General features: G+C 44.1%; 1 protein-coding gene across 1 annotated transcript in view; it reads left to right on the top strand.

The window, feature by feature from the left end:
* LOC142502831 (putative helicase MOV-10) overlaps window positions 1-24,715 on the top strand; it is a 91,822-nt gene that overhangs the window by 1,298 nt on the left and 65,809 nt on the right. Inside the window, exons 2-6 of the mRNA XM_075614387.1 lie at window positions 6,093-6,189; window positions 11,245-11,399; window positions 15,070-15,308; window positions 22,405-22,651; window positions 23,929-24,069. Of these exons, the coding sequence (XP_075470502.1) occupies window positions 6,093-6,189; window positions 11,245-11,399; window positions 15,070-15,308; window positions 22,405-22,651; window positions 23,929-24,069 (879 nt within the window). The remainder of the gene's footprint in view (window positions 1-6,092; window positions 6,190-11,244; window positions 11,400-15,069; window positions 15,309-22,404; window positions 22,652-23,928; window positions 24,070-24,715) is intronic.

Raw genomic sequence — 24,715 nt, 5'->3', positions numbered from 1 at the left:
GTATGCCACCCCAAGTTTTTGTTGTGGGTGGCAATTCTTGGGGTAGGCAATTTGTATGTGTGTTGAAAGCGGGTCTTACCTTCTCCGGAGTGGCCCCCATCCGGCAGTGTTACATTATGGCAACCGAAAATCAAAAGACGCTGCATTGCCATGACAAGGTGGCGTCACATACCGCCACTGCGGATGAGGGCCTCCCTCAAACCTAGGGGCAGCTAAAAGGTAAGTCTATCACTGGGTACAGTACTTTGCTAAATGGTATAGTTGGAGGATATGTATGTATGTATATATCAGATCACCTTGTGTCTAAACTCAGTGTTATTGGTTTTATAACTCGGTACCCTTGGGTTTATCAGTCATTGACACTATACTTAAAGGACAGACTTTTGAGTTTTAGAAAGCCTTAAGGGCAGAAAATAGCTTCCTGGTCATGCTTGATCTGGGCTGGCCAATAGAAACCCCTTTAGGCTGCGCTTATAGTGCCGTCACGGTGGTTGCTGGAAAAATCAACTTGACTTCCAGCGATCACAACCAAGCCGTCGCTCCACTTCTATCAGCGACGGCGGCAATACATTTATTTTGCCGCGACGTGGCGTCACCGGCACTATAAGCGCAGCTTTATACAGTGCCACTCAGAACAACATAACATGCAACTTCCCCCTTCTCTGTCTAAAAATATACATATGTCTACACCAGTGATTTTCCACCTTTTTTTTTGGTTAAGGAACCCCAGAATTCGATTGTGAAATTCTGAGGAACCCCAACCCTCTCCCATCTGTCTCAAGCCCCCCTTCCCATCTCATGCCCCTCTCTTGTCCCCCCCCCCGTTCTTGTGTCTCTCCCCCCTGGCATTCTCCCCCTTATGCTCCCTCTCCTCCACACTCTCTCCCACTCTATTCACACACACTCTCCCTGTCTCACATACATATACATATACACGCACACTTTCCCCCTTACATTCTTGCCCTTACAACTCTCTCCCTTACGCTCACCCTCCCTCTCTCTTCTATACACACAAACTCTCTCACACACACACACTCTCTCTTCTCTCTCTCTCTCTCTCTCTCTCTCTCTCTCTCTCTCTCTCTCTCTCTCTCTCTCTCTCTCTCTCTCTCTCTCTCTCTCTCTCTCTCTCTCTCTCTCTCTCTCTCTCTCCACCCTACGCTCCCTCTTCCCCACATTCTCTCCCTTACGGTCACTCTCCCGCACTCTCTTCTATATACACAAACTCTCCCCCTCTCACTCACACACAAACACACACACTCCAACCTTACATTCTCTCCCTTACGCTCACACTCCCTCTGATACACACTCTCTCCCTCTCACTTACACATACATACACACTCTCCCCCCCCACGTTCTCCCTCCCTTACACCCCCTCTCACCCTCTCTTCTATATACACACACACACCCTCCCTATCCCCCTCTCTCGTCTATACACACACACACACACACGCAATCCCCCTCTCACTTACACATACACTTACTCTGACACATACACTGCCACTCACATTTACTGACACTTCTCTCACTTTAAGGCCGCGGGCATGGTCAGCGCTTAGCCGCTGACCCGCGCTCACGCTTGTCACTGAGCCCCTGCAGCCGCAATCAGAGCGGCTTTAGCAGGGGCTCGCGCATGCTTCCGCAGGCGTGCGAAGGCGTAGCAGACAATTTTTTTTTAGTTTCAGCACTCAGGAGAGCGAAGGGCCGGTCACGTGAGTGGTTCGCCCAATGAGGAGGAACCAGATCCGTGACGACACTGGCCTGCCCATAGACACACCCCCGGACGGCGCGCGTACTATGGCGCTTTCCCTCAGCCTCCGCGCGCCTCCGCACGGCTGCAGTCTCTATGAGCTGCCGGCTCTCCTTGATAAAGTGCTGTTTGCACGAAGCATGTAGGAGTGCTGCTACACCTCTGTTTTTTATTGGATTAATAAAGCTGTATTTGTTATACTATTTTGGACCCACTCTCCTTGCTGTGCAGAATATCTACCATTTTCCTCATCTCTACTTCACCATTTGCAGCACGCTTTGCCAAAGGTACAGGATGGAGGCTCTTTAAATATGGTCATTTTGTCTTTTTTATGGACTCCACACCACCTGGGTCTGACTCACTTGATTACTAGCCTCATATCTTGTGCCTTTGATTATTTCTGATTCTTCTACAAATACATCATATGGAGTCGGCACTAGAGCGCGTACGCCACGAATATTTTTTTCTGCACGCTCTTGCCTGATCCTTCCTCTCCCTCCTGTCAGCTGAAAGTTGTCACGACTTCCGGCAGGAGCAGGGAGAGGAAGGATTGCAGCTTCATCTGCTGCTGCTGAGCTCCGGAGCCGCTGTGTTACTGCTATGTGGGGTGCCGCTGTGCCTGGGGCAGCTGGAAGATTTGTCCCAGTTCACCCCCCTGGTGGCCGCGGAACCCCTGAGGGGTACTCATGGAACCCCGGGATTCCGCGGAACCCCGGTTGAAAATCACTAACCTACACAGTTGCTTTGTTAAATTTTTTGAAAAATGTCCAAATATTTCCTGCTGTTATCTCTGTGATCATGAGGTTCCCAGAATTAAAAGAAGCATCATTCTGTAACCAAGTTCCCTGTGATTTTTTTTTTTTTTTTAATTCAATAAAGAGATATCCACCTTCGAAGTCAGAGGGGCATAAGTACTAAGATTGTATTTAACATTATACAAACATTTATAAAATGTGCATTGTGCACACAGTATGAAGACTTCATACATAGGACACATATTTTGTTGTTTTTTAATTATTGTCAACGTTCAATACCTGATTGAAACAATGTGAATTGAAACAGGACTGTGTTTTTTTAATTTAAAACTAGTAATATTAAATATAAATGATTAGTATATATTTTATTTAGAATAGCCATTTTGTTACCTTATGTAATGAAATATCCACACTGCGTCAAACAAATACAGCACTAGTTAACAGAGCATATACCACAATGCAGGGGTGTGCAGACTTTCCCCCCTGCATGCTGCCCACCCCTGCTCACGCCCCCCTCCTTACCTTGTCTCCAGTATCAAATGACGCAGCGGGGTCATTTGACACCACGATGCATGGGAAGTTGCAGAGGTCTCACGCGATTCCCCGGCATTTAATTGAAATACCTTGGGGAAGAGCGCGGGGCCTCTGCAACCGCCCCCTGATAAATCTTGTGCCCCCCAGTTTGCATACCCCTGCCCTAATGTATAGTGAGAACGTTCGCTACAGTGCTGTCTTTGGAGCCAGGGCTGAGCACATTTAAGGGGGGAGTTAGAAAGTGGAGGGGGAGCAGAGTTTTAATGGATGGGGTAGTGAAGCGTGGATAGAGGGGCTGAGCGGAGGGTAAATGAAGGAGCAGCAGAGAGTGGATGTCGAGGGCAACATAGACAGTGGGTGCAGCAGAGGAAGAGAATGGCTGGAGGGTTGACAGAGCTACCCAGTAATAGTAGTGATGACCACAACCAGTTTTGCACGAGAAGGGCTTTATCAGGGGGTGATGTCCCCACTATTACGGTATCAAGCACATTGGCGATGGAACACCCTGACCCTAAGTAGCTGGAAGTGGTCTACCGCTTGGAGGCACAAGTGAGGTTAACCCCGTTTTGGCGTTGGTGCTGGAGGCTGCACGCAGGACGCTCTGAGGCTGATCAGCTGTTGAGCTTTTGCATCTCTTCACATCCGGGTGCTGCAAGCTGTCGACCAATAGGAACCCACGACTGTAAGTTCCAGAGACACTGTGATCGTCGGTCGGCGCAGCTCTCATTCGGTGTCGTGAGGAGCCTGCTTTTAATTACTTACATGTCAACAAGTAGCCCATGAACCAGAGGATTCCGGCCTATGGAGCAACAGTATTATGTGTCTTCAGTGTTATAATTTTTCACTGGGTTTATTTGCACATTTTATTGCATATTTTAGTCACTTTGCGTCACGAACACCTGTTTGTTTAGTTGAATTTAAAGCTGCATGCCACCCTAGTGGCTCTGGCAATTATATAAAGGATGGCGAGGGAGGTGGAGGCAGACCTGTCAACCCTCACGGATTCTGTGTGACTTTCCCATCTCCCTGCACGGTCAGGAGAAAGGCTGTAAATCTGGGTGACTCAAAAAAAAAAAATCTGTGAAAGGTGGCAGATTGTTCTTTAGGGACTGGTCAGCGAGGCAGGGTGATTGCATGCGGCACAAGGTGCTCTTTTTAATAGAACATTTCTGGGGGGAGGCGGTGTTCTCAGCGAGACTCCAATTAAGTCTATGAGACACTGATAATACAAATCTGTGAGACAGACTCTGAATTCACTGAGAGTGCAAGCCATATACATTTTTTTTTGGCTATACTGGCCACTATAATCTGTTTACCCATGTGTCTGACACTGGAGATTCCTAATGCATTGCCGGGTCACCTGTAGTTATAATCCAACCCTGGTTTTGTATTCTCATCTGTTGGCAGGTGCAGTAGTTCATACATTGCTAGCCTTGTGTGTGCTTAATGGGGTTAGTATATTTTGCTGTTGAATATCAAGGGAATCAGACAGCGTAAATATTTAGCAAGCTCATATTTTCAAAGTGCCCACTAACATTTATTAGCTGGTGATGCTCTTTAACTATCACAGATTGGAAAATATATATACACACTGATGTTCTGGAAATGTAAGCCTATGCTTTTTTCCTTGTACGGGTGCTATGCCCAATTACTTAATGTGATAATCTATCCTCCACAAGATATTTCTTCACTCACAACTTTCCTACAATTTGTGGATTTGTGGGGGGACAAAAAGTGTGTGTGTGGGGGTGGGGGAGAAAAGTGCCAGGACAGAATAGTTGCATAATAATGTTAATTCTAATGGCTCTGATAACTAATTAAGGCACACTCCTCTGCTAGTTAATTGGAGGCTTCCATTGATGACCTCTTTAACTCCCACCCAATGCAGCTTATCTCTGGGAGTTATTAGAGCACTGAATAGGGAAAAGCATGACTCCAATCCCCAACATGCACTGGCAGAGGTTAACATGTTTGGTGCTAAAGAAGCCAGCAAGAACTTGATCTGCATTAATTAAGGCATTCATTTCACTGAAAACTGCATATATTTTCTCCTGGTAAAATATTTGATGAATTAATAATGTATTAAGGAGGCTAGGCATAACGGAATATGCAATCATCTCACATAGCAGTGAGAATGAGTGAGCTTTTATCAGGGAGACAGTCATTGGTCAAATCATACTGTGTCTGCCCAAGTATAAATCAGACATGTCAGCTCAAATTGTCAGTCAGTCTCACAGGTTTTTAGCATCAGGATCACATGGAGTCTCACTGATAAAAAAACTGTTCTTACCAATCCAAACTTTTTTTTTTTTTAAATCCAGAATCCCAAAAAGTTACTGATTATAGTCCTTAAATAAATCCACAAGGGCCTTTGACATCAAGTGCTATTTTTCCTGTACATGTTGTTTGGATGGTGGCTGAAGTAGTTAAAAAAAAAAAAAAAAAAATTAAAAACATTTAAAAACCTTTACTGCAAGATGAGACAGCAAATCATAGCTTCTCACAAGTTAGCTTTCCTTAACCATACTGTAGTTTAGCAAAATGGGTGGGTCAACAGATCCTTATCTGCTTTCCATTGAGCCTTATTGGATATCTGCAGATTTATCCTAGAGGTTACAGCATTGAGCTCTGTTGGGAATGTGTTGCAAAACCAGGACTGGCTAAGCCTGTGCTAGTTAATGTTTTGCAAATACAAGATGGTGCTGTTTGCTCCAAAACAATAAGCAATAATTTGGCACAGATCTCTCAGGAACCAAAGTTAATTGCAGATCCAACCTGGGTAACTTATTTGCTGCAATGAGAGTGGAACCAGTTAAAGGGGGAGATTGTGATCCATTGCAATATGGGGTTATGTCTCTTATCCCCAATCCACATATAAGTTCTCCCCAAAACACTCTGAAGCAAAACATTTTGACACAGTGATGCAAAGTCAGACTGACACCATTTCCCCAGTTTTTGGACACTTGCTTCAATTTGCAACACTCAATACATAACCCCCATAGATTTATGATTTAGATATATTCTGCATTAACCTTTATTTTGTGTCTATATAGCGATGATCAGCTGAAACCTAATTTCTCAAACGTGCTGTATGCCCTGCGGAAAACTAGAAAAGCAGAAGTTCAAGAAGACACGGTTCATTTTGGAAAGGTAATGTTCACTATTTCAAGAAAGTTGCTGTTCAGTATAAAAAGGTATCAGACACCATTGTATAAAGTGTTAACTGAGCAGCCTAACCTGTGATCTCTCCTCCCCCCATATATTTGAATATAGTATAGTCCAAAAATAAACGCTGATTTGTTTACGTACAGTAATAGAACAAGATGGCTTTTGCCAGCTTTTTTTAAAGCTGGTTCGCCACTTTGCGTTTATTCAAGATTTCTGTGGTGGAAACCAGGAGTATTCTTTCAGCCCTGATATTTTATTTTGAAGAGACATGCAATATGATGAGTCCAAAAGATTATATGTGTGTGTGTATATATATATATATATATATATATATATATATATATATATATATATATATATACAGTGTTCGACAAACCTATACATTTGCTCGCCCCGGGCGAGTGGATTTAACCCCCGGGCGAGTAAATATTGGCCCAAGCAGCACACGTTTGGTACTAGGTGGCGAGTAGATTTTTTTGTGTGGCAAGTAGATTTTTTGGTGATTTGTCAACCACTATATATATATATATATATATATATATATATATATATATATATATATATATATATATATATATATAATCCAATGCACAGCCAGCACACCATATGCAAGTTTTGGTGCTTATCCCATAAAGCAATAATATATATATATATATATATATATATATATATATATATATATCTCAAATCGTAGTAGGGATTGCCTTTAATACAGTTTCAGCTTCAGCAACTTGGTCCCTTAGTCAGTCATCATTTTAGGACATATGCATTTGCCGATACTTCTAATACGGCTTTTACTAATGTTATCTCCATTGTGGATTTGCAAGCAGAACTGTTTGTAGTTAAACAGTATTTACACCTTGAATTTAGTCCAAAATAAACAATTTGTGACATTTTCAGCAAAGAAATTGAAATAAAGGAATAGCAGGTGTATCGTATCTAGTTTGAATCCTAGTATCAGCTCTTTGTAACGTTGGCCAATTCATTCATCTCCCTGTGCCCCAGAGACATAATACAGTATAGAAAATGTTCTTAAAATCCATAGTTTGTTAACACCCGCAAAATACAGTGCTAAGAGTTACCTTTACTCTGCCCCCACATCCTGCATAAAGTCTGCATGAGTAATAGTTCTTGCTTGTAAATTATGCATAAAATGTTATGTAGAGCCTACACTTAATCAACATTCCCCTTTTCTCAGCTCAAAATAAAAGGTGTGGTTATGTATTTCAGCCTAAAAATTAAAAGCCTGACATTAACTCTACATTTACTCCTTATCATGTCTAACAAGCTAAAGCCTCCGTTTTTTTTTTTTTAACATTTCTATTATTAAGAACTTTTCTGGTCCAATAAACTTTTTAAACTGTATTTTGGTTCTAAAACCAAGAGGGACAATATTTTTAGCTGATAATTATGTTCATAATGTGATATATATATATATATATATATCAGAAATAGCCGTGGTAGTCCAGTTGCGATAGTGCAGAATAAATGACTACTTCACTATTGGGCGATACATTTTTTTTTATTTGGACTAACAATTGATATAATAAGACAAGCTTTTGAGCATTTTCCTCTCTTCCTCAGGTCAGCAATACTTATTTACAAAGGATTCTATGACTTAAATAGAGATTAGAAATGGTAAAAAAAAAGAAAAAACAGGGGGGGAAATAATAAAGTGTGTGTGTGTGTGTGTATGTATGTATATATATATATATATATATATATATATGTTCGACAAACCTATACATTTGCTCGCCCCGGGCGAGTGGATTTAACCCCCGGGCGAGTAAATATTGGCCCAAGCAGCACACGTTTGGTACTAGGTGGCGAGTAGATTTTTTGGTGATTTGTCAACCACTGTGTATATATATATATATATATCTCACAACAAAAGAAAAAATATTAGCGCCAACCTATCACTATATAAAATCTCTACAAAGTAAAAGTAAAATGGAAAATATTACAGATAAGAATAAAGAACCTATGCTAAGCACAGTGGATAAAGTAAAAATTAAAATATTGAACCAATAAAATACATGATAAAATATCAACAAAGAAAATGTCCAGAAAATATATGTAAAAGATATACAAATCCCAAAATGTTCCAATTGCTATCCAAAAGAGTCTCTGCAGCCCGAATGAAGGGAACACCACTTCCTTGAGGATTTCTACAAAAACACAGAAAAAACAGGCGCACTCATAGCGTAAAATTGTATAACAATAAATTTATGGAGTAAGGGATAAAAATACACACTCACAAACAAAGCTGAATAAAATGCATTTTTGAGTACAACTCAGCCCGTTCAGACGCAGGAACCCAAAGAGGAGGACTTCGGTGTGATGTCCGCGGTGTGTCTTGCCACAATAGCCCCTCTATGTCCTGGCAGGGACCGAAAGCCATGAGGGACGCCGCCTTCCCCTTTCTCCGGTGCTACACAGGGCATACACTGAATAGAATCTCGCGTGATCTCGAGATTACTGTGGAGCCTACTGTCCAGTTTATATATTTTATTGACACTCATCTGCATATATTGCACTCCTGCTGCTTTGCTAGCATTTTGCTACCAGCCATTCAGACATTCAAGTTCCTGTTTACACTGTGAACTCTCTCCGGCTGAAACCTCGCTGACGTCATCGAGTTCACGCGAGATTCTATTCAGTGTATGCCCTGTGTAGCACCGGAGAAAGGGGAAGGCGGCGTCCCTCGTGGCTTTCGGTCCCTGCCAGGACATAGAGGGGCTATTGTGGCAAGACACACCGCGGACATCACACCGAAGTCCTCCTCTTTGGGTTCCTGCGTCTGAACGGGCTGAGTTGTACTCAAAAATGCATTTTATTCAGCTTTGTTTGTGAGTGTGTATTTTTATCCCTTACTCCATAAATTTATTGTTATACAATTTTACGCTATGAGTGCGCCTGTTTTTTCTGTGTTTTTGTATATATATATATCTCTATATATATATATATCTCTATATATATATATATATATATCTCTATATATATATATATATATATATATATATATATATATATATATATATATATATATATATATATATATATATATATATATATGCAAATACAACTGTATGCTCATCTGCATGTCTTAGGCAGGTCTGCAACCCCGCCTTTCCCCATCATCACCCAGCATACAGCACTTCCACTGCAGCAAGGGATTCTGGGAAATGACATGCAAATGAGCACACAGTGTCACTTTTTGCCTCAATAACCATTTTTAACATGGTTCCCTATAGGCTTAAGCTTGCTGCATGGTCACAGCTTTGAGCACAGCCAGGGTTAAGGTGCATACCCAGAAAACCACCCACAGACAGCTGTTTCGACCTTGATGGGTCTCATCAGTGTGGGGTTGATTTTAACTGGGTATGCAATATATATATATATATATATCTATCACACATACCTACCGTATTTCCTCGGTTGAAAGACGCACCATCGATTTGGCCCTTGCAGTTGAGGAAAATTACTATTTCACTTGCCATGTTTCAGGAGAGGTCCCATGTCAGTGGAGGATGAAGCGGCAGGAGAGGTCCCACGTCTGCAGATGGTTGAAGATGGACAGTGCGTCTGGTTGTGCTGCGGGAGTGCGGCGGCAGGACAGGTCCCAAGTTTGCAGGTGAATGAAAATAAGAAGACGGCGGGTGTGCGGCGGCGGCAGGAGATCATAACAGCAGGAGAACTGAGCAGGAGCAGAGCGGCATAGAGGAACGGCTGTGGAGGTGCATACTGTAACCGGAAGTCAGACAACGGTCAACTTCCGGTATAACCGTGTGCACCTCCCAAGCCGTGCCCCTATGCTGCTCTTGCTCAGCTCTCCTGCTGTTATGATCTCCTGTCGCCGCTGCCACCGCCCGCCCGCCCACTGTCCTCTTATCTTCATTCACCTGCAGACTTGGGACCTGTCCTCCCGCCGCAATCCCGCCCGCTGTCCATTTTCAAACATCTGCAGACGTGGGACATCTCCTGCCGCCGCCGCCCGCATCGTCCTCTGCTGACATGAGACCTCTCATGAAACATGTTAAGTGAAAAGAGGGGGTTAGTACTGTAGACACTTAAAACATTTTTTTTTTAATACATCGATTCTAAGATGCACCCCTGATTTCAGACATGTGAAAAGCGGAAAAAAGGTGCGTCTTAGAATCAAGGAAATAGGGTATATATATTTGGTGTGCTGGTGCTTTAGGACCAATGTGAACTATGTGCAGTGGCATGTTTAGTAGGATAAAGGGGCAGGACAAAGGTGAACTAAGGACAGTGGTAAGTTAAATGGGGATGACTGACACCTTTATTACTTTCAACATTTCCATAGTAAACAGAAATATTTTGAAAAAACAATTATTTGAATTATGCAGGAACCAAAGAAAATAGAAACTATAATTCTAAACAATAAGACAAAGAAGCTCTTAAAATATTATTAAAATCAAGGTTTATGATTATAAAAAAGAAATTGAGCTATTTATTTAAAAAATACATTTGCTTGCTTAGTTGCATCTAGTACCATCACACAACAGTGCCCATGATGTTTGTTGCAGTAAGTTTTCCGTGAAGAAGCAACACTTTTATCTAAGTCAGGAGTGCGCAAACTTCTCGAGCTGCGCCCCCCTGCCCGGGAGCCGCATCGTTCGTGCTCCCATTCTCCAAAAGGACTCATCGTCAAATGACGACGCGGGTTATGTGATGTCACGTGACCCCGCCGCGTCATTTGACGCTCGTTGCCATGGCGACGCGTGACGTCACATGACCCCGCGGCATCATTTGACGACGCATTGCCGAAGACCCGGCAGAGACCAGGTAAGGGAGTTACAGAGGCTTCACGCCTCCCCCGGCATTTAATTTAATTTAAATGCCGTGGGGAAGAGCCTGGGGCCTCTGTAACTGCCACGCTCCCCCTAGAAATTCTCCCGCCCCCCCTGGGTGGCGCGTCCCTCACTTTGCGCACCGCTGATCTAAGTGATGCTTACTGCACTTGACATATTCGTTCCTGAACAATGTTTTGAGGTGCTGCTCTTTCTGTCATAGGTACTGAAGAAGACACTAGTGTCATTCCCTGATCAGTACAGGGCAATGAGGAAAGATCAAGGGGAAGAACCAATCTCTATGCCGCCACCCGTGGGTGGGAAAACTTGTACTAAAGGGCAAGCCAGGCGCATCATTGCTTGGCTCAAGAAAAACAGGTATGCGCATTGTGCAAAAAGTGTGTGTGTGTGTTCACAAGATCAAGTTGACCATAATACCAGAACCGGATTCAATATGATGATAGAATAAATAGTGTTTATTAATCCATGCAACATCGACATATATATGTAGTGGTCATTCCCCCACTCTATGGGATATCTACCTGCTACTAGGTGTGTAGTGGTGCTAATTACCTGTTGGTTCACAGGACGTCTGAGGTTCCACCAATGTTGTTGGGGAAACAGGACAGGCTTTTGAGGTAAATACATAGTTCCTTCTCTGGATGTCAACGTCTCCATCTTCAGCAGACTCCAGGAGTGCTGGAGGCAGTCCCTGCGGAAGAACTATCACATACTCCCCCTGATAGACTGCAGAAAGGCCAGGAGTGTAGTTGAACAGGAACATATTTATTCAGCAACACTGCATACAGTATATATTTCTATACCGGATACAGACTTCTCTCAGGTCCAGAGGGATGGTCCCTGGGTCAGCTTTGAGGCTTGAGGTCTTTCCAGCTGCCTTTGCTTTGCCACAACCCTCCTTATGGGGACTGAGGATATAGTTCCATCCCAGAGGGCGAGACAACACTAACTTAATTTAGGGTTGTAGCTTCCCTAGTACAGAGGGGGAAGGTACAAGGTCTGAGCCCAGGATTGGGCAGAACACAGACCCTGTCCCACCTCTGTCAATCAAGAACGCTGCTTGTGTGGGGAAAACCCCGGATTGGGACTGACACTGCCTGAACTTACCAGGACTTGCATGTCAGGGAGGGCAGACTGGTTGCCAGACCAAGTATGGCTAATAAAATATCTATCTATATATAGCATGGGATTTCAGCATGTAGATACTTTCTGGGACCGCAGGAGTCACTCACAGAGACAGTGACTAAATGCATCAAATGTATTCTGATCCATAACTGCAGATGCAGCCATGAGTATCCGAACACTTGCCTTGGAAAAATCTGGGACAATCGCCCAGTAATGCTGCGACATTTCTGCAGACAGACTAATTGCCCATCGCATTAACACAGCAGGGTTCCGCTTGAATGGGTCTGTGCAGAAATGTCACAGAAATGCTGCAGCATTACTGGGAGATTGCCCCAGATTTTCCAAGGCAAGTATTCGGATACTCCTGGCTGCATCTGTACTTCAAATTTGGATGGCACATACCTACAGACAACTGGGACCGCTATGGGCACTCGGATGGTGCCACAGTATGCCCATCTGTTCTGCGCAAAACTGGAAAGTGACTTTCTTTCCACCTGTCACTTGAAACCACTTACGTACATTGATGACATCCTGATGATTTGGACCTCTGGTGAACAGGACCTCCTACAGTTCTATGAGAACTTCAATACGTTCCACCCGACTGTCAACCTCAAATTCACCCATTCCCCGGACAAAGTATATTTTCTTGACACCACCATCACAACCAACTACAGGCTTCTCTATACCGCAAACCTACAGACAGAGCCAGCTATTTGAGGGACAGGGGCTAAACTAGAGAATGAATCTGCATCGCCATAGCATCACACGCGGAACAAGAGACTGTCCGGTTGGCAAGCATTTCTCTGACTCTGGCCATAAGATGAACGATCTGAAAGTGGCCATACTCAAATGTAATCTCAGAACACTGAAAGAGAGATAGTTGCATGAATACATATTTATGCAACTGTTCGGGACACTTAGCGGTGGCCTAAACCGAAAACGCAGTTTCATGAGTCACTACTGGCAGAAGAGAACTCTCTACCCATGAGTGCTAAAGGCCATGTCTATACATACTGCGCTATATGAATGCACACACAGCTGTCTCTTACACATACAAATACACAATGTCATTCCATCCCTATATATCAATAGGGACCACATAGTATCCACACACACTTATAGTATTGCAACACCCTCTTACATTTCTACACCTACCCACACCATTGGTATACACTCCCACTCCACACACACCTTTTGTAAAGCACTGTATACATGCAACCTCATTCAAGTGATATATTCAAAATAGTAAATAGTTGCTCCTTTTAAACAAGCCTAATTAATTAAGTAAAATATATACAATGTCCTCCATAGTCCAATGTCTAATATATGTAATATGAATATTATTTAGATACATGCCTATACACAATTTGAGTGTTGATGTTTTAGATATTTTCTGTATTTTTATACTTTTTTATAATTGTGTGTTTATAGTAAGATTCTGTGGATTAATTGATCTATAGACACACTGATTTTGTATGTTTACAATTAGAGCACATACAATACACGTATATAGCTAGTTCATGTCTTATCTGATTGGTTTCTGGAGGTATATATACCTTGTGAGCATACCCAGAATCCATCCCCTGAATAAATCAGTTAATCTGAAGAAACACGTAAGGTTATATGTGTTCCTGATACCAGGGTGGTTGTGAACGGTGTACCCATATGAAAACATTAAGGGAATCCGCTGCCCCATTGAAAACGTTCCCTGCCCGGAACTGAATGCAGTAGATGTGTGTTCCCGGAGGACGATCTGTGAGCTGACACCATTGGGAGTTCCTGCTGGACAGGAGTTCGTGACGGACTGTGCAGACGATCATATCCTTCTTTCGAACATCAACTGGAGTGTTGACATGATTGTACTGAGTTTTGCTGTGAGTGGCCATGATAAATAGCTTTTCGTGAGTGTACCAGATGAAATTCACCATGGAGGATTGACAGGGTCTCGGCAGCTGACGACAGTGCTAATTTGTTTACCTCTTAAACTGTGCACTCTACACTTCTTCAGGCAGTTCAATCGTAAGTCTGTCTTTATTGTGGGTCTGCTGCTCATCTTCTTGGCTTAACACTTCATCAATCTTGTCCATTGTCTGAACAGTGCATGGACAACTGCTACCCAGATGATACTTTAAAACTACCTATGGCATACATTTAACAAAATGTCTTCTCTAAACACTATTTTGTAACTATACACTTGATGAGGTCATCATGCCGTCACCAATTCCAAAGAATATTTATTAGATTATCCAATAATTCTTAAATGTAATAATCTACTATGACCGACTTATTATTGCTCAAATGTTCATGAAAGTTGAGGATTTTTCCTGCAAGATATGACAAAAAAAATTGCCAAATGTTACTCTGTATGACATCTTGACCCCTTTCCTTTGCTGAAAGACACCATATGGACTATTCACGTGCATGGGCAGTAAAGCTGTTCAGAAAGATGTCTTATGGAGTATCACTGTTTAGGAATTATATGGTCTCCTTTCTGCCTATACATTATACCGGTCTTGTGTTTTTTTGCAATTAATAGTTTTGTATGTAAAAACTAGACAAGCAATTTCTCAATCTTTTGGCTCATTCGTTCAACAAAGAAGCAACGTGAGTGGATGTTTGTAAGAAATGGTTTTATGTCATGTTTGCACTTTTTTCTCTTCATGAACTTACCCTACTGGCAATGTTTTATTAACCTACAGTATACACTAGAAGTGTGCCAATTAGATTGCAAGCTCTTTGGAACAGGCACATTATATCATGCCATACACTATGGTCGATGTATGTTTTCCAATTAGATTGAGTTCCTTGGGGAAAACATTTATTACATTTAGTGCCCTTATACTGTAACTCTGCACTGTACTATTATTATATAACTTGTAACTTAATTCTGTATGCTTTCTAGAAATGACTTCATCCGTGCAAAAAGTGGAATTGACGTAGTTTCGGATTTTGACATTGGGAATGGCCGGATTCGTTTTCCCCTCATCCCTGATGAGATAAAGTTTTTTTGCATACGTGTTGTGAATCAATCTGACAAGTCAATGGTTTTTATTCAGTACAAGGTATTGCGAAGAATGCGGGTCTTCTCATTCCAAGATGAGCAGAGTGTGTCAAAGACTACACCCTTGTTGCTACTTCCAGGTAAGAACGGTGATGCCCTGCCTGTTTTACAAGAGCGAGAAAATCAGGCTGGGTGGGTCAAATGGTTCTCACCTGCCATCAAATTCTGTATCTCAAATTCTATGTTTCTGCTTTGGCATAAGTGTGATGTGTCATTAATCCCTTTGTTGCGGGGATGTTCATAGTCACTAATGTAGTAATCACACCTTTCTCACATACTGTCCCATGCCTTTGAAATGCCCTCCCCGCTCAATATCTGATGAGCATCCTCTATCTCCACGTTTAAGACCTTTCTGAAAACACACCTCTTTAAAAAGCAGTTGCGTTGCTCCAAAGTACTAGTCCTCACCATGACCCCTGGCATACGCACTTAACATAACACCTTCCTACAGTCAGTACATTCTCCCTACTTGCCAATTAGATTGTAAGCTCTTCAGGACAGGGACACCTATTCCTAATGTTTGCTTTTATGCCTGAAGAGCTTATTTCTATTATGCTTCATAATATTTTGACACATGAAGCGCTTTGTATATGCATGGCGCTATACAAATACAAGAAAAAGTGACTAATTACACAATAAAGCGCTCTAACCTATTAAAAAATGCCGGAATGATTAATTCCACCACAATTAGAGCCAACTAACGCTAATAATATGTGACCTTTAAACCTATAATAATCCACCCAATACTAAGTGTCTAAATTACCACAAAGGGTTCAACCTTGTGGAACAAGTGAACCAACGTCCTGTATCTACACACAATAATATGTGCATAAATTACCTAGGCTCCATATACAAACAAAAAATAGTGATCGTATATAACTACACAATAACTCTAAACTGAAACTGTGTATAAATCTAACCATATGATGATATACAGATCGTGCCACAGTGACAGTGTTGCAAACATACAATAAATTAAAATATGTTGCTAAAATCCCACAGATCGCATGAAATGCATAGGATTGGCAGCCAAAAGACTAGACAGCAAAATCTATCCAAAAAATAGACTTGTTAACCTATGAAGAAAAAAGAGAACACAAAGTCTTTGGCGCAGGTGAGGAGAATATCTACCACTTCCGAACCGGGGTGTGCAATAGTCCAGTCACCATGAAATGCAGTGTGTGTGCACCGCACAGCAAAAAGTTGAGAGAGAGCAGGTCTGGCAAAATAATGCTTTACTGACAAGCCATAAAATAGAGGGTTGTGAGCCTTCTACGTGTTTCGGGCAGGTTATGCACTTTATCAAGAAGTCCTTGATAAAGTGCATAACCTGCACGAAACGCGTAGAAGGCTCACAACCCTCTATTTTATGGCTTGTCATTAAAGCATTATTTTGCCAGACCTGTTCTCTCTCAACTTTTTGCTGTGCGCTGCACACACACTGCATTGGATTCTACTTACCTGGATACAGCTGCACGCTTTGGATAGAGCAACTGGGAGTCTGTGAGTACGTTTACCTGGGGCTTACCCAATGAGGCAGGGGAGGTGTCTCCATGCACCTACCCCAACCTTCAGGGTACTTTAGAGCCCTTTGATAGGTTTAGTGCTTGATTATTCCAGTAATCATTACCCAGTATTTTGCTCTTTTCCTTTCAATATTAAGGTACAGATCCAAGTATTCTAGAGCACCACTCCTCCACTATAACCAGTCACCATGAAAGTCTTAGTAATGGTTAATCTCCTGTGCGATACTTACACAGTTGTGACATCGCAGAGGAGATTAACCATTATTAAGACTTTCATTGTGACTGGACTATTACACACACCGGTTCTGAAGTGGTAGATATTCTCCCCACGCCAAAGACTTTGTGTTCTCTTTTTTTTCTTCATAGCTATACAAATACAGATATAAATTCATACATGCATACGGTACATAAACATGGGCGTTACAGACCTCCCTTAGAAACAGCCAAAATAATAACATCCAAATGGCCACCGGTGTGATGGTCCATGTGACATTCAATGAAAATTATAGTCATTCTCAGGATTAAAGCCAACAATGGTGTTTTTTTTGTAAATTAGAGGATCAAACTGTTTTTTTTTTTGTTAAGTTTTTTTCCACTAATGGAACAATTTATCTATAATGAAATAATTTCTCCTTTGGGTTTGGAAGGTACCACCGGCTAGTTTCTGCTGAGTTGCACTGAGATTCATATATTATCCATAAAAATGTGAGAAAACATTATGCAAAAGGGATATAGCTTGCCTTTAAATGGCAGAATTCTTCAGCAGATAATTATTTAAAAGGGTAACCTCAATTAGCTTGTCCTTCTCACCTTTTATTTTTTCATCTTCATTGCATATGTCGCTGCACTATTGCATATCCGTGTCATTTTTCCATCTAATCCATGTTCCAAAATGGCAGAATTTGTATTAAAAAGCCTGAGATGGCTACAATATCTCATTTAGCTTTTTTTTTTTTTACATAGCATTCACCACAAGGACACCATAGATAAATAACATTTTATTCACAAGTATAGAAATCTTTTATCTTATATGGTTTCCCCAGTCCGGGGTGTGTAAACGTATCCCCCTTAACGGAGTTACAATGGACACAGTTAAGACAAGGGAATGTACTATTTTTTCTCATAGAGAAAACTGCCTGTGTATCACCCATTCCTATTTCCTTTAATGAATTGATCTTTTAAGTTTCTACCCCTAGTGTAAGAAAAAAAAGGGGAGGCATATGAAGACTGTTACATAACAATGGATCACTATCAAAGATTTTCCAATTTTTAAAGATAGAACTTTTATTATATCTTGAAGCTGTAGTGTACTTAGAAACAAAAGGAATTCTACTTGCATGATCCTTTTTAGATCTATTTTGGGGAATTAATGTATGTACTGTATGTATATCTTTATTTATATAGCGCCATCCAGGTACATAGCACTTCACAGCAGTAATACACGTCACATAATGTAACATAACAATAATATAACATAATGGGAGTAAGCGCTTCAGACATTCAGGGAGTTCCAGCCCAGAAGAGCTTACAATCTACACGATAATTAGGGAGAACTTACAGAGACAGTAGGAGGCTTTTATGGTATGTGCGCCTGCAAGGGGTCAAGGTCAGTGCATCCGAGATGTACAGTATAGTATCAGCCAGAGGAGCTACCCATATGCTTCGTTAAAGAGGTGTGTTTTTTAGACCGGTCTTAAAGGTGGAGAGAGAGGGTGCCAGTTGAATATTGAGGGGAAGGATAGAGGTGCTGGGGCAGTGAGTGAGAGGTTTTAGGCGGGAGAGGGCTTTAGATACAAAAGGGGTAGACAGAAGACATCCTTGAGCAAAACGCAAGAGTCGGGCAGGTGTTGAGTGAGAAACTATGGCTGAGATGTAATGAGGAGCAGAAGAGTGTATAGCCTTAAAAGTGAGGAGTGATACAGAGTCTAATTGGAAGCCAGGAGAGCGATTTCAGCAGGAGACGCTGAAACTGATTTAGGCGAGAGTACAGTGATTCCCAGCAGCAGTGTTTAGGATAGATTGTAGGGGAGACAGGTGAGAGGCAGGAAGGCCGGACAGTAGACGGTTACAATAGTTCAGACAGGAGAGAATGAGGGCCTGCATTAGAGTTTTAGCAGTAGAGGGACAGAGGAAAGGGCAATGCAATGTTACGGAAGTAAAAAAGACAGGTTTTATCTACATTGTGAATGAGATGAGAATGTGAGGGAGGGGTCAAATGTAACCCCCAGGCAGCGTGCTTGCGATACTAGGTTTATTCTAGTACTACCAACAGTAATGTAGAAGGGGGCAGTTGGGCCTGGTTTGGGAGGACATATGAGGAGCTCCATCTTGGACATGTAAAGTTTGAATCATAGGAGGGCCATCCAGGTTGATATAGCAGAAAAACATGTTGAGACTTTGGTCTGTACAGCAGGTGCAAGGTCAGGGGTTGAAACGTAAATTTGTATGTTATCAGCATAGAGGTGATATTTGAAAACTAGATGTGATAAGGTCACTTACCCGATGAAAGAAAGATTGTATGGACTGAAACGTCGCTTGCTTTGTGGTATGTTTTTTTTCTGAATAAAAGTAACCATTTGCATCAATAAGCCATGTGTGCTATTTAATACGAATCCGGATAAAGCTACGATTTGTGAGTATTACGCTGGCTTAGGATTGATTGCTGTCTCTCCTTAACTTGTTTCATATGTATTCTAGATTCAATCTGAGTATATTGTAGTTTGTTGACTAATTTCCTTTTACATAGTATAGCTGTCTTGACCACCTTTAGTGCCCTATCAGTTCTATCAGATGATTACATGTTACATTTACCTCAAGATAACTATATTATTTTCTTTTACCCTTTTTTAATTTCTATTTCGATTTAAAATCACTTAATTGCTACAGTCAAGGCCTTCTGTTATAGAATACTTATTGTTCCTACAATCTTTGAATTATTTTACCCACATTCAGTCATGTACTTTGGTCGTAGGAGTGGCTAACTTTAATCCAGTCCTTGCGTCACTTTATCTTATACTATATTAGTGAAAGCACTGTATGTTTGCCTGCCTGCCTGCTGGATGTCCGGTGTCCCTAGCGGCAATCTCATTGGTCCCTTGGCCCGCCCGCCCCCGCACACCTCTCATTGGCCTCACACACTCACACCACCCCCTTGGCCCGCCCCCCACACCTCTCATTGGCCTGAGGCGGAGTGACGGGCCAAAGGTCCAAAAAAATAAATAACACACACACACACACACACACACACACACACACACACACACCTCTCTCCCCTCTCCAAATCACCTTTTCCCCCTCCCCAGCGGCATCACCTCTTCCCCCTCCCCAGCGGCATCACCTCTTCCCCCTCACCAGCGGCATCACCTCTTCCCCCTCCCCAGCGGCATCACCTCTTCCCCCTCCCCAGCGGCATCACCTCTTCCCCCTCCCCAGCGGCATCACCTCTTCCCCCTCCCCAGCGGCATCACCTCTTCCCCCTCCCCAGCGGCATCACCTCTTCCCCCTCCCCAGCGGCATCACCTCTTCCCCCTCCCCAGCGGCATCACCTCTCCCCGCTCCAAATCACCTCTCCCCGCTCCAAATCACCTCTCCCCGCTCCAAATCACCTCTCCCCGCTCCAAATCACCTCTCCCCCCTCCCCGCTCCAAATCACCTCGCTTCCCGCAGCTGCCACGCGGCGCGTAAGATGGCGGACCCCCTTCCTCCCTCGCGGCGCCGAGTCAGACGGTGGCGGCGCCCGGAAGTACAGGTAGGTGTCGCTCCCCACCTCCGGCGCCAAACGGAACTGAGAAAGGGCGCATCAACTGAGGTGTGTGTGTGTGTGTGTGTGTGTGTGTGTGTGTGTGTGTGTGTGTGTCACTGTCCACTGCCCCCCCCTCCTATCCACTGCCCCCCCCTCCTATCCACTGCCCCCCCCTCCTGTCCACTGCCCCCCCTCCTGTCCACTGCCCCCCCCTCCTGTCCACTGCGTCCCCCCTCCTGTCCACTGCGTCCCCCCTTCTGTCCCCCCTCCTGTCCACTGCCCCCCCCTCCTGTCCACTGCCCCCCCCCCTCCTGTCCACTGCCCCCCCCTCCTGTCCACTGCCCCCCCCTCCTGTCCACTGCCCCCCCCTCCTGTCCACTGCCCCCCCTCCTGTCCACTGCCCCCCCTCCTGTCCACTGCCCCCCCCTCCTGTCCACTGCCCCCCCCCTCCTGTCCATTGCCCCCTCCCTCCTGTCCACTGCCCCCCCCCTCCTGTCCACTGCCCCCCCCTCCTGTCCACTGCCCCCCCCTCCTGTCCACTGCCCCCCCCTCCTGTCCACTGCCCCCCCCCTCCTGTCCACTGCCCCCCCCTCCTGTCCACTGCCCCCCCCTCCTGTCCACTGCCCCCCCCCTCCTGTCCACTGCCCCCCCCCTCCTGTCCACTGCCCCCCCCCTCCTGTCCACTGCCCCCCCCCCCTCCTGTCCACTGCCCCCCCCCTCCTGTCCACTGCCCCCCCCCTCCTGTCCACTGCCCCCCCCCTCCTGTCCACTGCCCCCTCCCTCCTGTCCACTGCCCCCCCCTCCTGTCCACTGCCCCCCCTCCTGTCCACTGCCCCCCCCTCCTGTCCACTGCCCCCCCCTCCTGTCCACTGCCCCCCCCCTCCTGTCCACTGCCCCCCCCCTCCTGTCCACTGCAGGAAATGCAGGGGGAGGAATCCATGCCTTTGAGGCGCCCCCCCCCTCCCTTTGACGCCCCCCCCTCCCTTTGACGCCCCCCCCTCCCTTTGACGCCCCCCCCCCCTCCCTTTGATGCCCCCCCCTCTCCCTTTGACGCCCCCCCCTCTCCCTTTGACGCCCCCCCCCTCTCCCTTTGACGCCCCCCCCTCCCTTTGACGCCCCCCCCCCTCCCTTTGACGCCCCCCCCTCCCTTTGACGCCCCCCCCTCCCTTTGACGCCCCCCCCTCCCTTTGACGCCCCCCCCTCCCTTTGATGCCCCCCCTCCCTTTGACGCCCCCCCCTCCCTTTGACGCCCCCCCCTCCCTTTGACGCCCCCCCCTCCCTTTGACGCCCCCCCCCTCCCTTTGACGCCCCCCCCCCTCCCTTTGACGCCCCCCCCCTCCCTTTGACGCCCCCCCCCTCCCTTTGACACCCCCCCCCCCTCCCTTTGACGCCCCCCCCCTCCCTTTGACGCCCCCCCTGCCTTTGACGCCCCACGCGCACACACTGACTGACTGCCGCACGCACGCACACACTGACTGACGCGCACACAAAGCCTGACTGACGCACGCACACACTGACTGAGGCACACACTGACTGTGTGTGCGTCAGTCAGTCTGTGTGTGTTTGTGTTTCTGCCTCAGACTCACTGACGCGCGAGCAAACACACAGTGACTGACGCACACACGCTACATGAAGCTGTAAAGGAGGGAGGGAGGGGGGGGACTGGATTGATGTGAATGGGGGACAAACAGAGAGAGGGGGGAGGAGAGAGAGGAACGGGAACATTACATCCCGGGCAACGCCGGGTCTCTCAGCTAGTGATTTTATAAAAGGCAGGTAACGTATGATCTTAGAGGTGATTTCACTAAGGTCCATTGCGGGATAACGCACCTAATCCAGTGTTAACTGCTTTTATTTTGATTTAGTCTTAGAAAATCACCCCCATAATCTACTAATATTTATTTTCAGGAACCTCTTATGAGATCTGTGTTTTGTGCTCCACTGATTCCCATGGATATTTCCCTATCACAATGGTCTTTGAATTCAAGAGTGTTGAGGATGAATCCAGCCCTTTTATCATTGGAAGGTTTTTATCAGTGGTATCTAACAGTAAACTGGCTGAAACCCTAGGACCATCATCAACCTATACTCCATACCAGAGAAACCTTCCCAGACCAACCATGATTAACGTGGATGAAGGAGTTCCACCTGAAACGTAAGATTCTTCCAGTTTCTGCAACATCTCTTTCGATAAATAAAAACCATGGGCTGTGAATCCCTAGTAAAAGCACCTTATGGTTCAAATAAAGGGACTTCCTTTTTTAACCTTTCATGTTTCCACCTACTCAAATACTTTACCATTAAGCTCTCAAGCAGATCTCAATTAAAACAAATATATATTGATGTAAAACAATTGTGGTGGGGCCTCTTAAATATAGCTAGTACAGTGTGTCATTTCTTGAAGAAAATGCCTAATCTCGGCAGACATCAATGCAACTTTGTAAAGAATACAGCATTCTTACATATGCCAATCTATATAACACATATAGAATTTGTTATGTCTTGAGTGGAGTTTGAAAAGGCTAAAACATGTCACAAGAGTGACAACCTTTGAATATGTTAGTCGCGCTGCTACATTATGGGGTGCTTTAACTTTGCTGAACATCCAGTGTATGTTGTTAAGTGGAATTGGGGCTCTAAGAGCAGCGCTTCATGCCAGCAAACATGCTTTAGTATTAAACTAGCAATAGAGGTTGAATTTTTTCTGTTTTAATAGATGTCACAGTTTCTTAGCTTTAAGGAAATGTAATTATTGTACCTTAGCTGCTGATCGATCCTTTCTCCTGTGATTGATGTGCAAAGATCCTGCTTCCCAGTGTTCATTATATGGTTGCCTATTTCAAAAGAGGAAGTGCTGTGGTTTTGTAAATGGTTGTTATAGCAATCCAAGGAAGCTTAAGATATTAAAACTCCTTAAAAAGGACATAGTGGAGATTTAAAAAAAAAATAATGCATTAGGTCTCATACTACACAACTAATGTATTAAAAAAACACAGGGGGTGGGGGGATGCAGTAAGTATATCGTACTACACCACAATGAAAAATACATTGTGGGATGTAGCCAAATAGTGTACAGATGTAGCCAATATTAGTGCTCTTGGTGGCGCGTTGCAGCAAGACATACACAACACATCGACGGCAGAAGAGGCCATTGTTTTGAATTAACCACATGGGAGCAAAGGGCAGGGCTAATGTGCTTTTTCACTTGCTGGAGCACTCAAATGGGTGCAATAACGGCTGTATCTAGAAATATACTTTACTTTTATTATTTCCCCAGGATCACACTGCGTGAAAATGGCACATACAGGAATTAAACTCACAATCTTGTGACATTCAGGAACAACATCCTTTGTACGATGCTACTCCATTTATTGGATTTGCAATAACGCAATTCAGTTACTGTTGACTTAAAACAAATGTATGTCTCCCTAGCTCCATGGATTACGAGTTAGAACGTCAGATCCGACTTCACGATTACCCTACCCCCCGTCATCTAAAGGATTGCATCGACGCAGGGCTGTTCTCCAGCAAAAGAGGTGTTACAAGATTTCCTGTCGCTTTCCAGCAGGATAAGTAAGTTAAGTATAATGTGAGTTTCTTGCTGTCGCTGTAGCAGATCATTAAAAAAAAAAAACGTATTGGTTAAATCAGCTTCTTTATAAATATTCAATACCTCTTACAGTGTGTCTTACGTGTTTGTTGTAAATAATGGAAATGTTTTGCATTGGTCTGTATTCTGGAAGCCAGGGGTCATGTGTAAGATGATTTAGCTCAGATAGTGTCAACTCGGCCCTCTTTTCCAAGCACAACAAGTTCTGTTTCTTTACTTTATTTGGGGAAAGTAGCATAAAATACAGTCACTTGTGAAGAGATGTTGATGTATGAATAATGTCTCTCTGTGGGTGCCTTGGTAGTTAAGAGCAGGTGAGAAGATAATCCTACCATACAGGAGTATACAGCAGTGCTCACTCATCCAGAGGTAATGGTGGAAAAGGAAGTGAGGGGCAAGGGTCACACTAAAGGTTCAGTGAGACTGCACTAACTGTCAGCAAAAGACAGGGGGGGAAATGGGAAAGCCCAAAACTAGGAGGACTGGAGAAGTTGCCAGAGCAACCAGGGGAATGACAGACTGGAAGGAAAAAGAGATACATAATGTATCCATTCCATCTGCACTGAGAGAGAACTGCAAGGAAAGTGACATCCTAGTGCAGCTAGCAGG

This window comes from Ascaphus truei, chromosome 9, assembly GCF_040206685.1.
Source record: "Ascaphus truei isolate aAscTru1 chromosome 9, aAscTru1.hap1, whole genome shotgun sequence".
In the NCBI taxonomy this organism is placed as follows: Eukaryota; Metazoa; Chordata; class Amphibia; order Anura; family Ascaphidae; genus Ascaphus; species Ascaphus truei.
The sequence above is the reverse complement of the archived record's forward strand: the minus strand, read 5'-3'. Positions and strand labels throughout refer to the sequence as shown.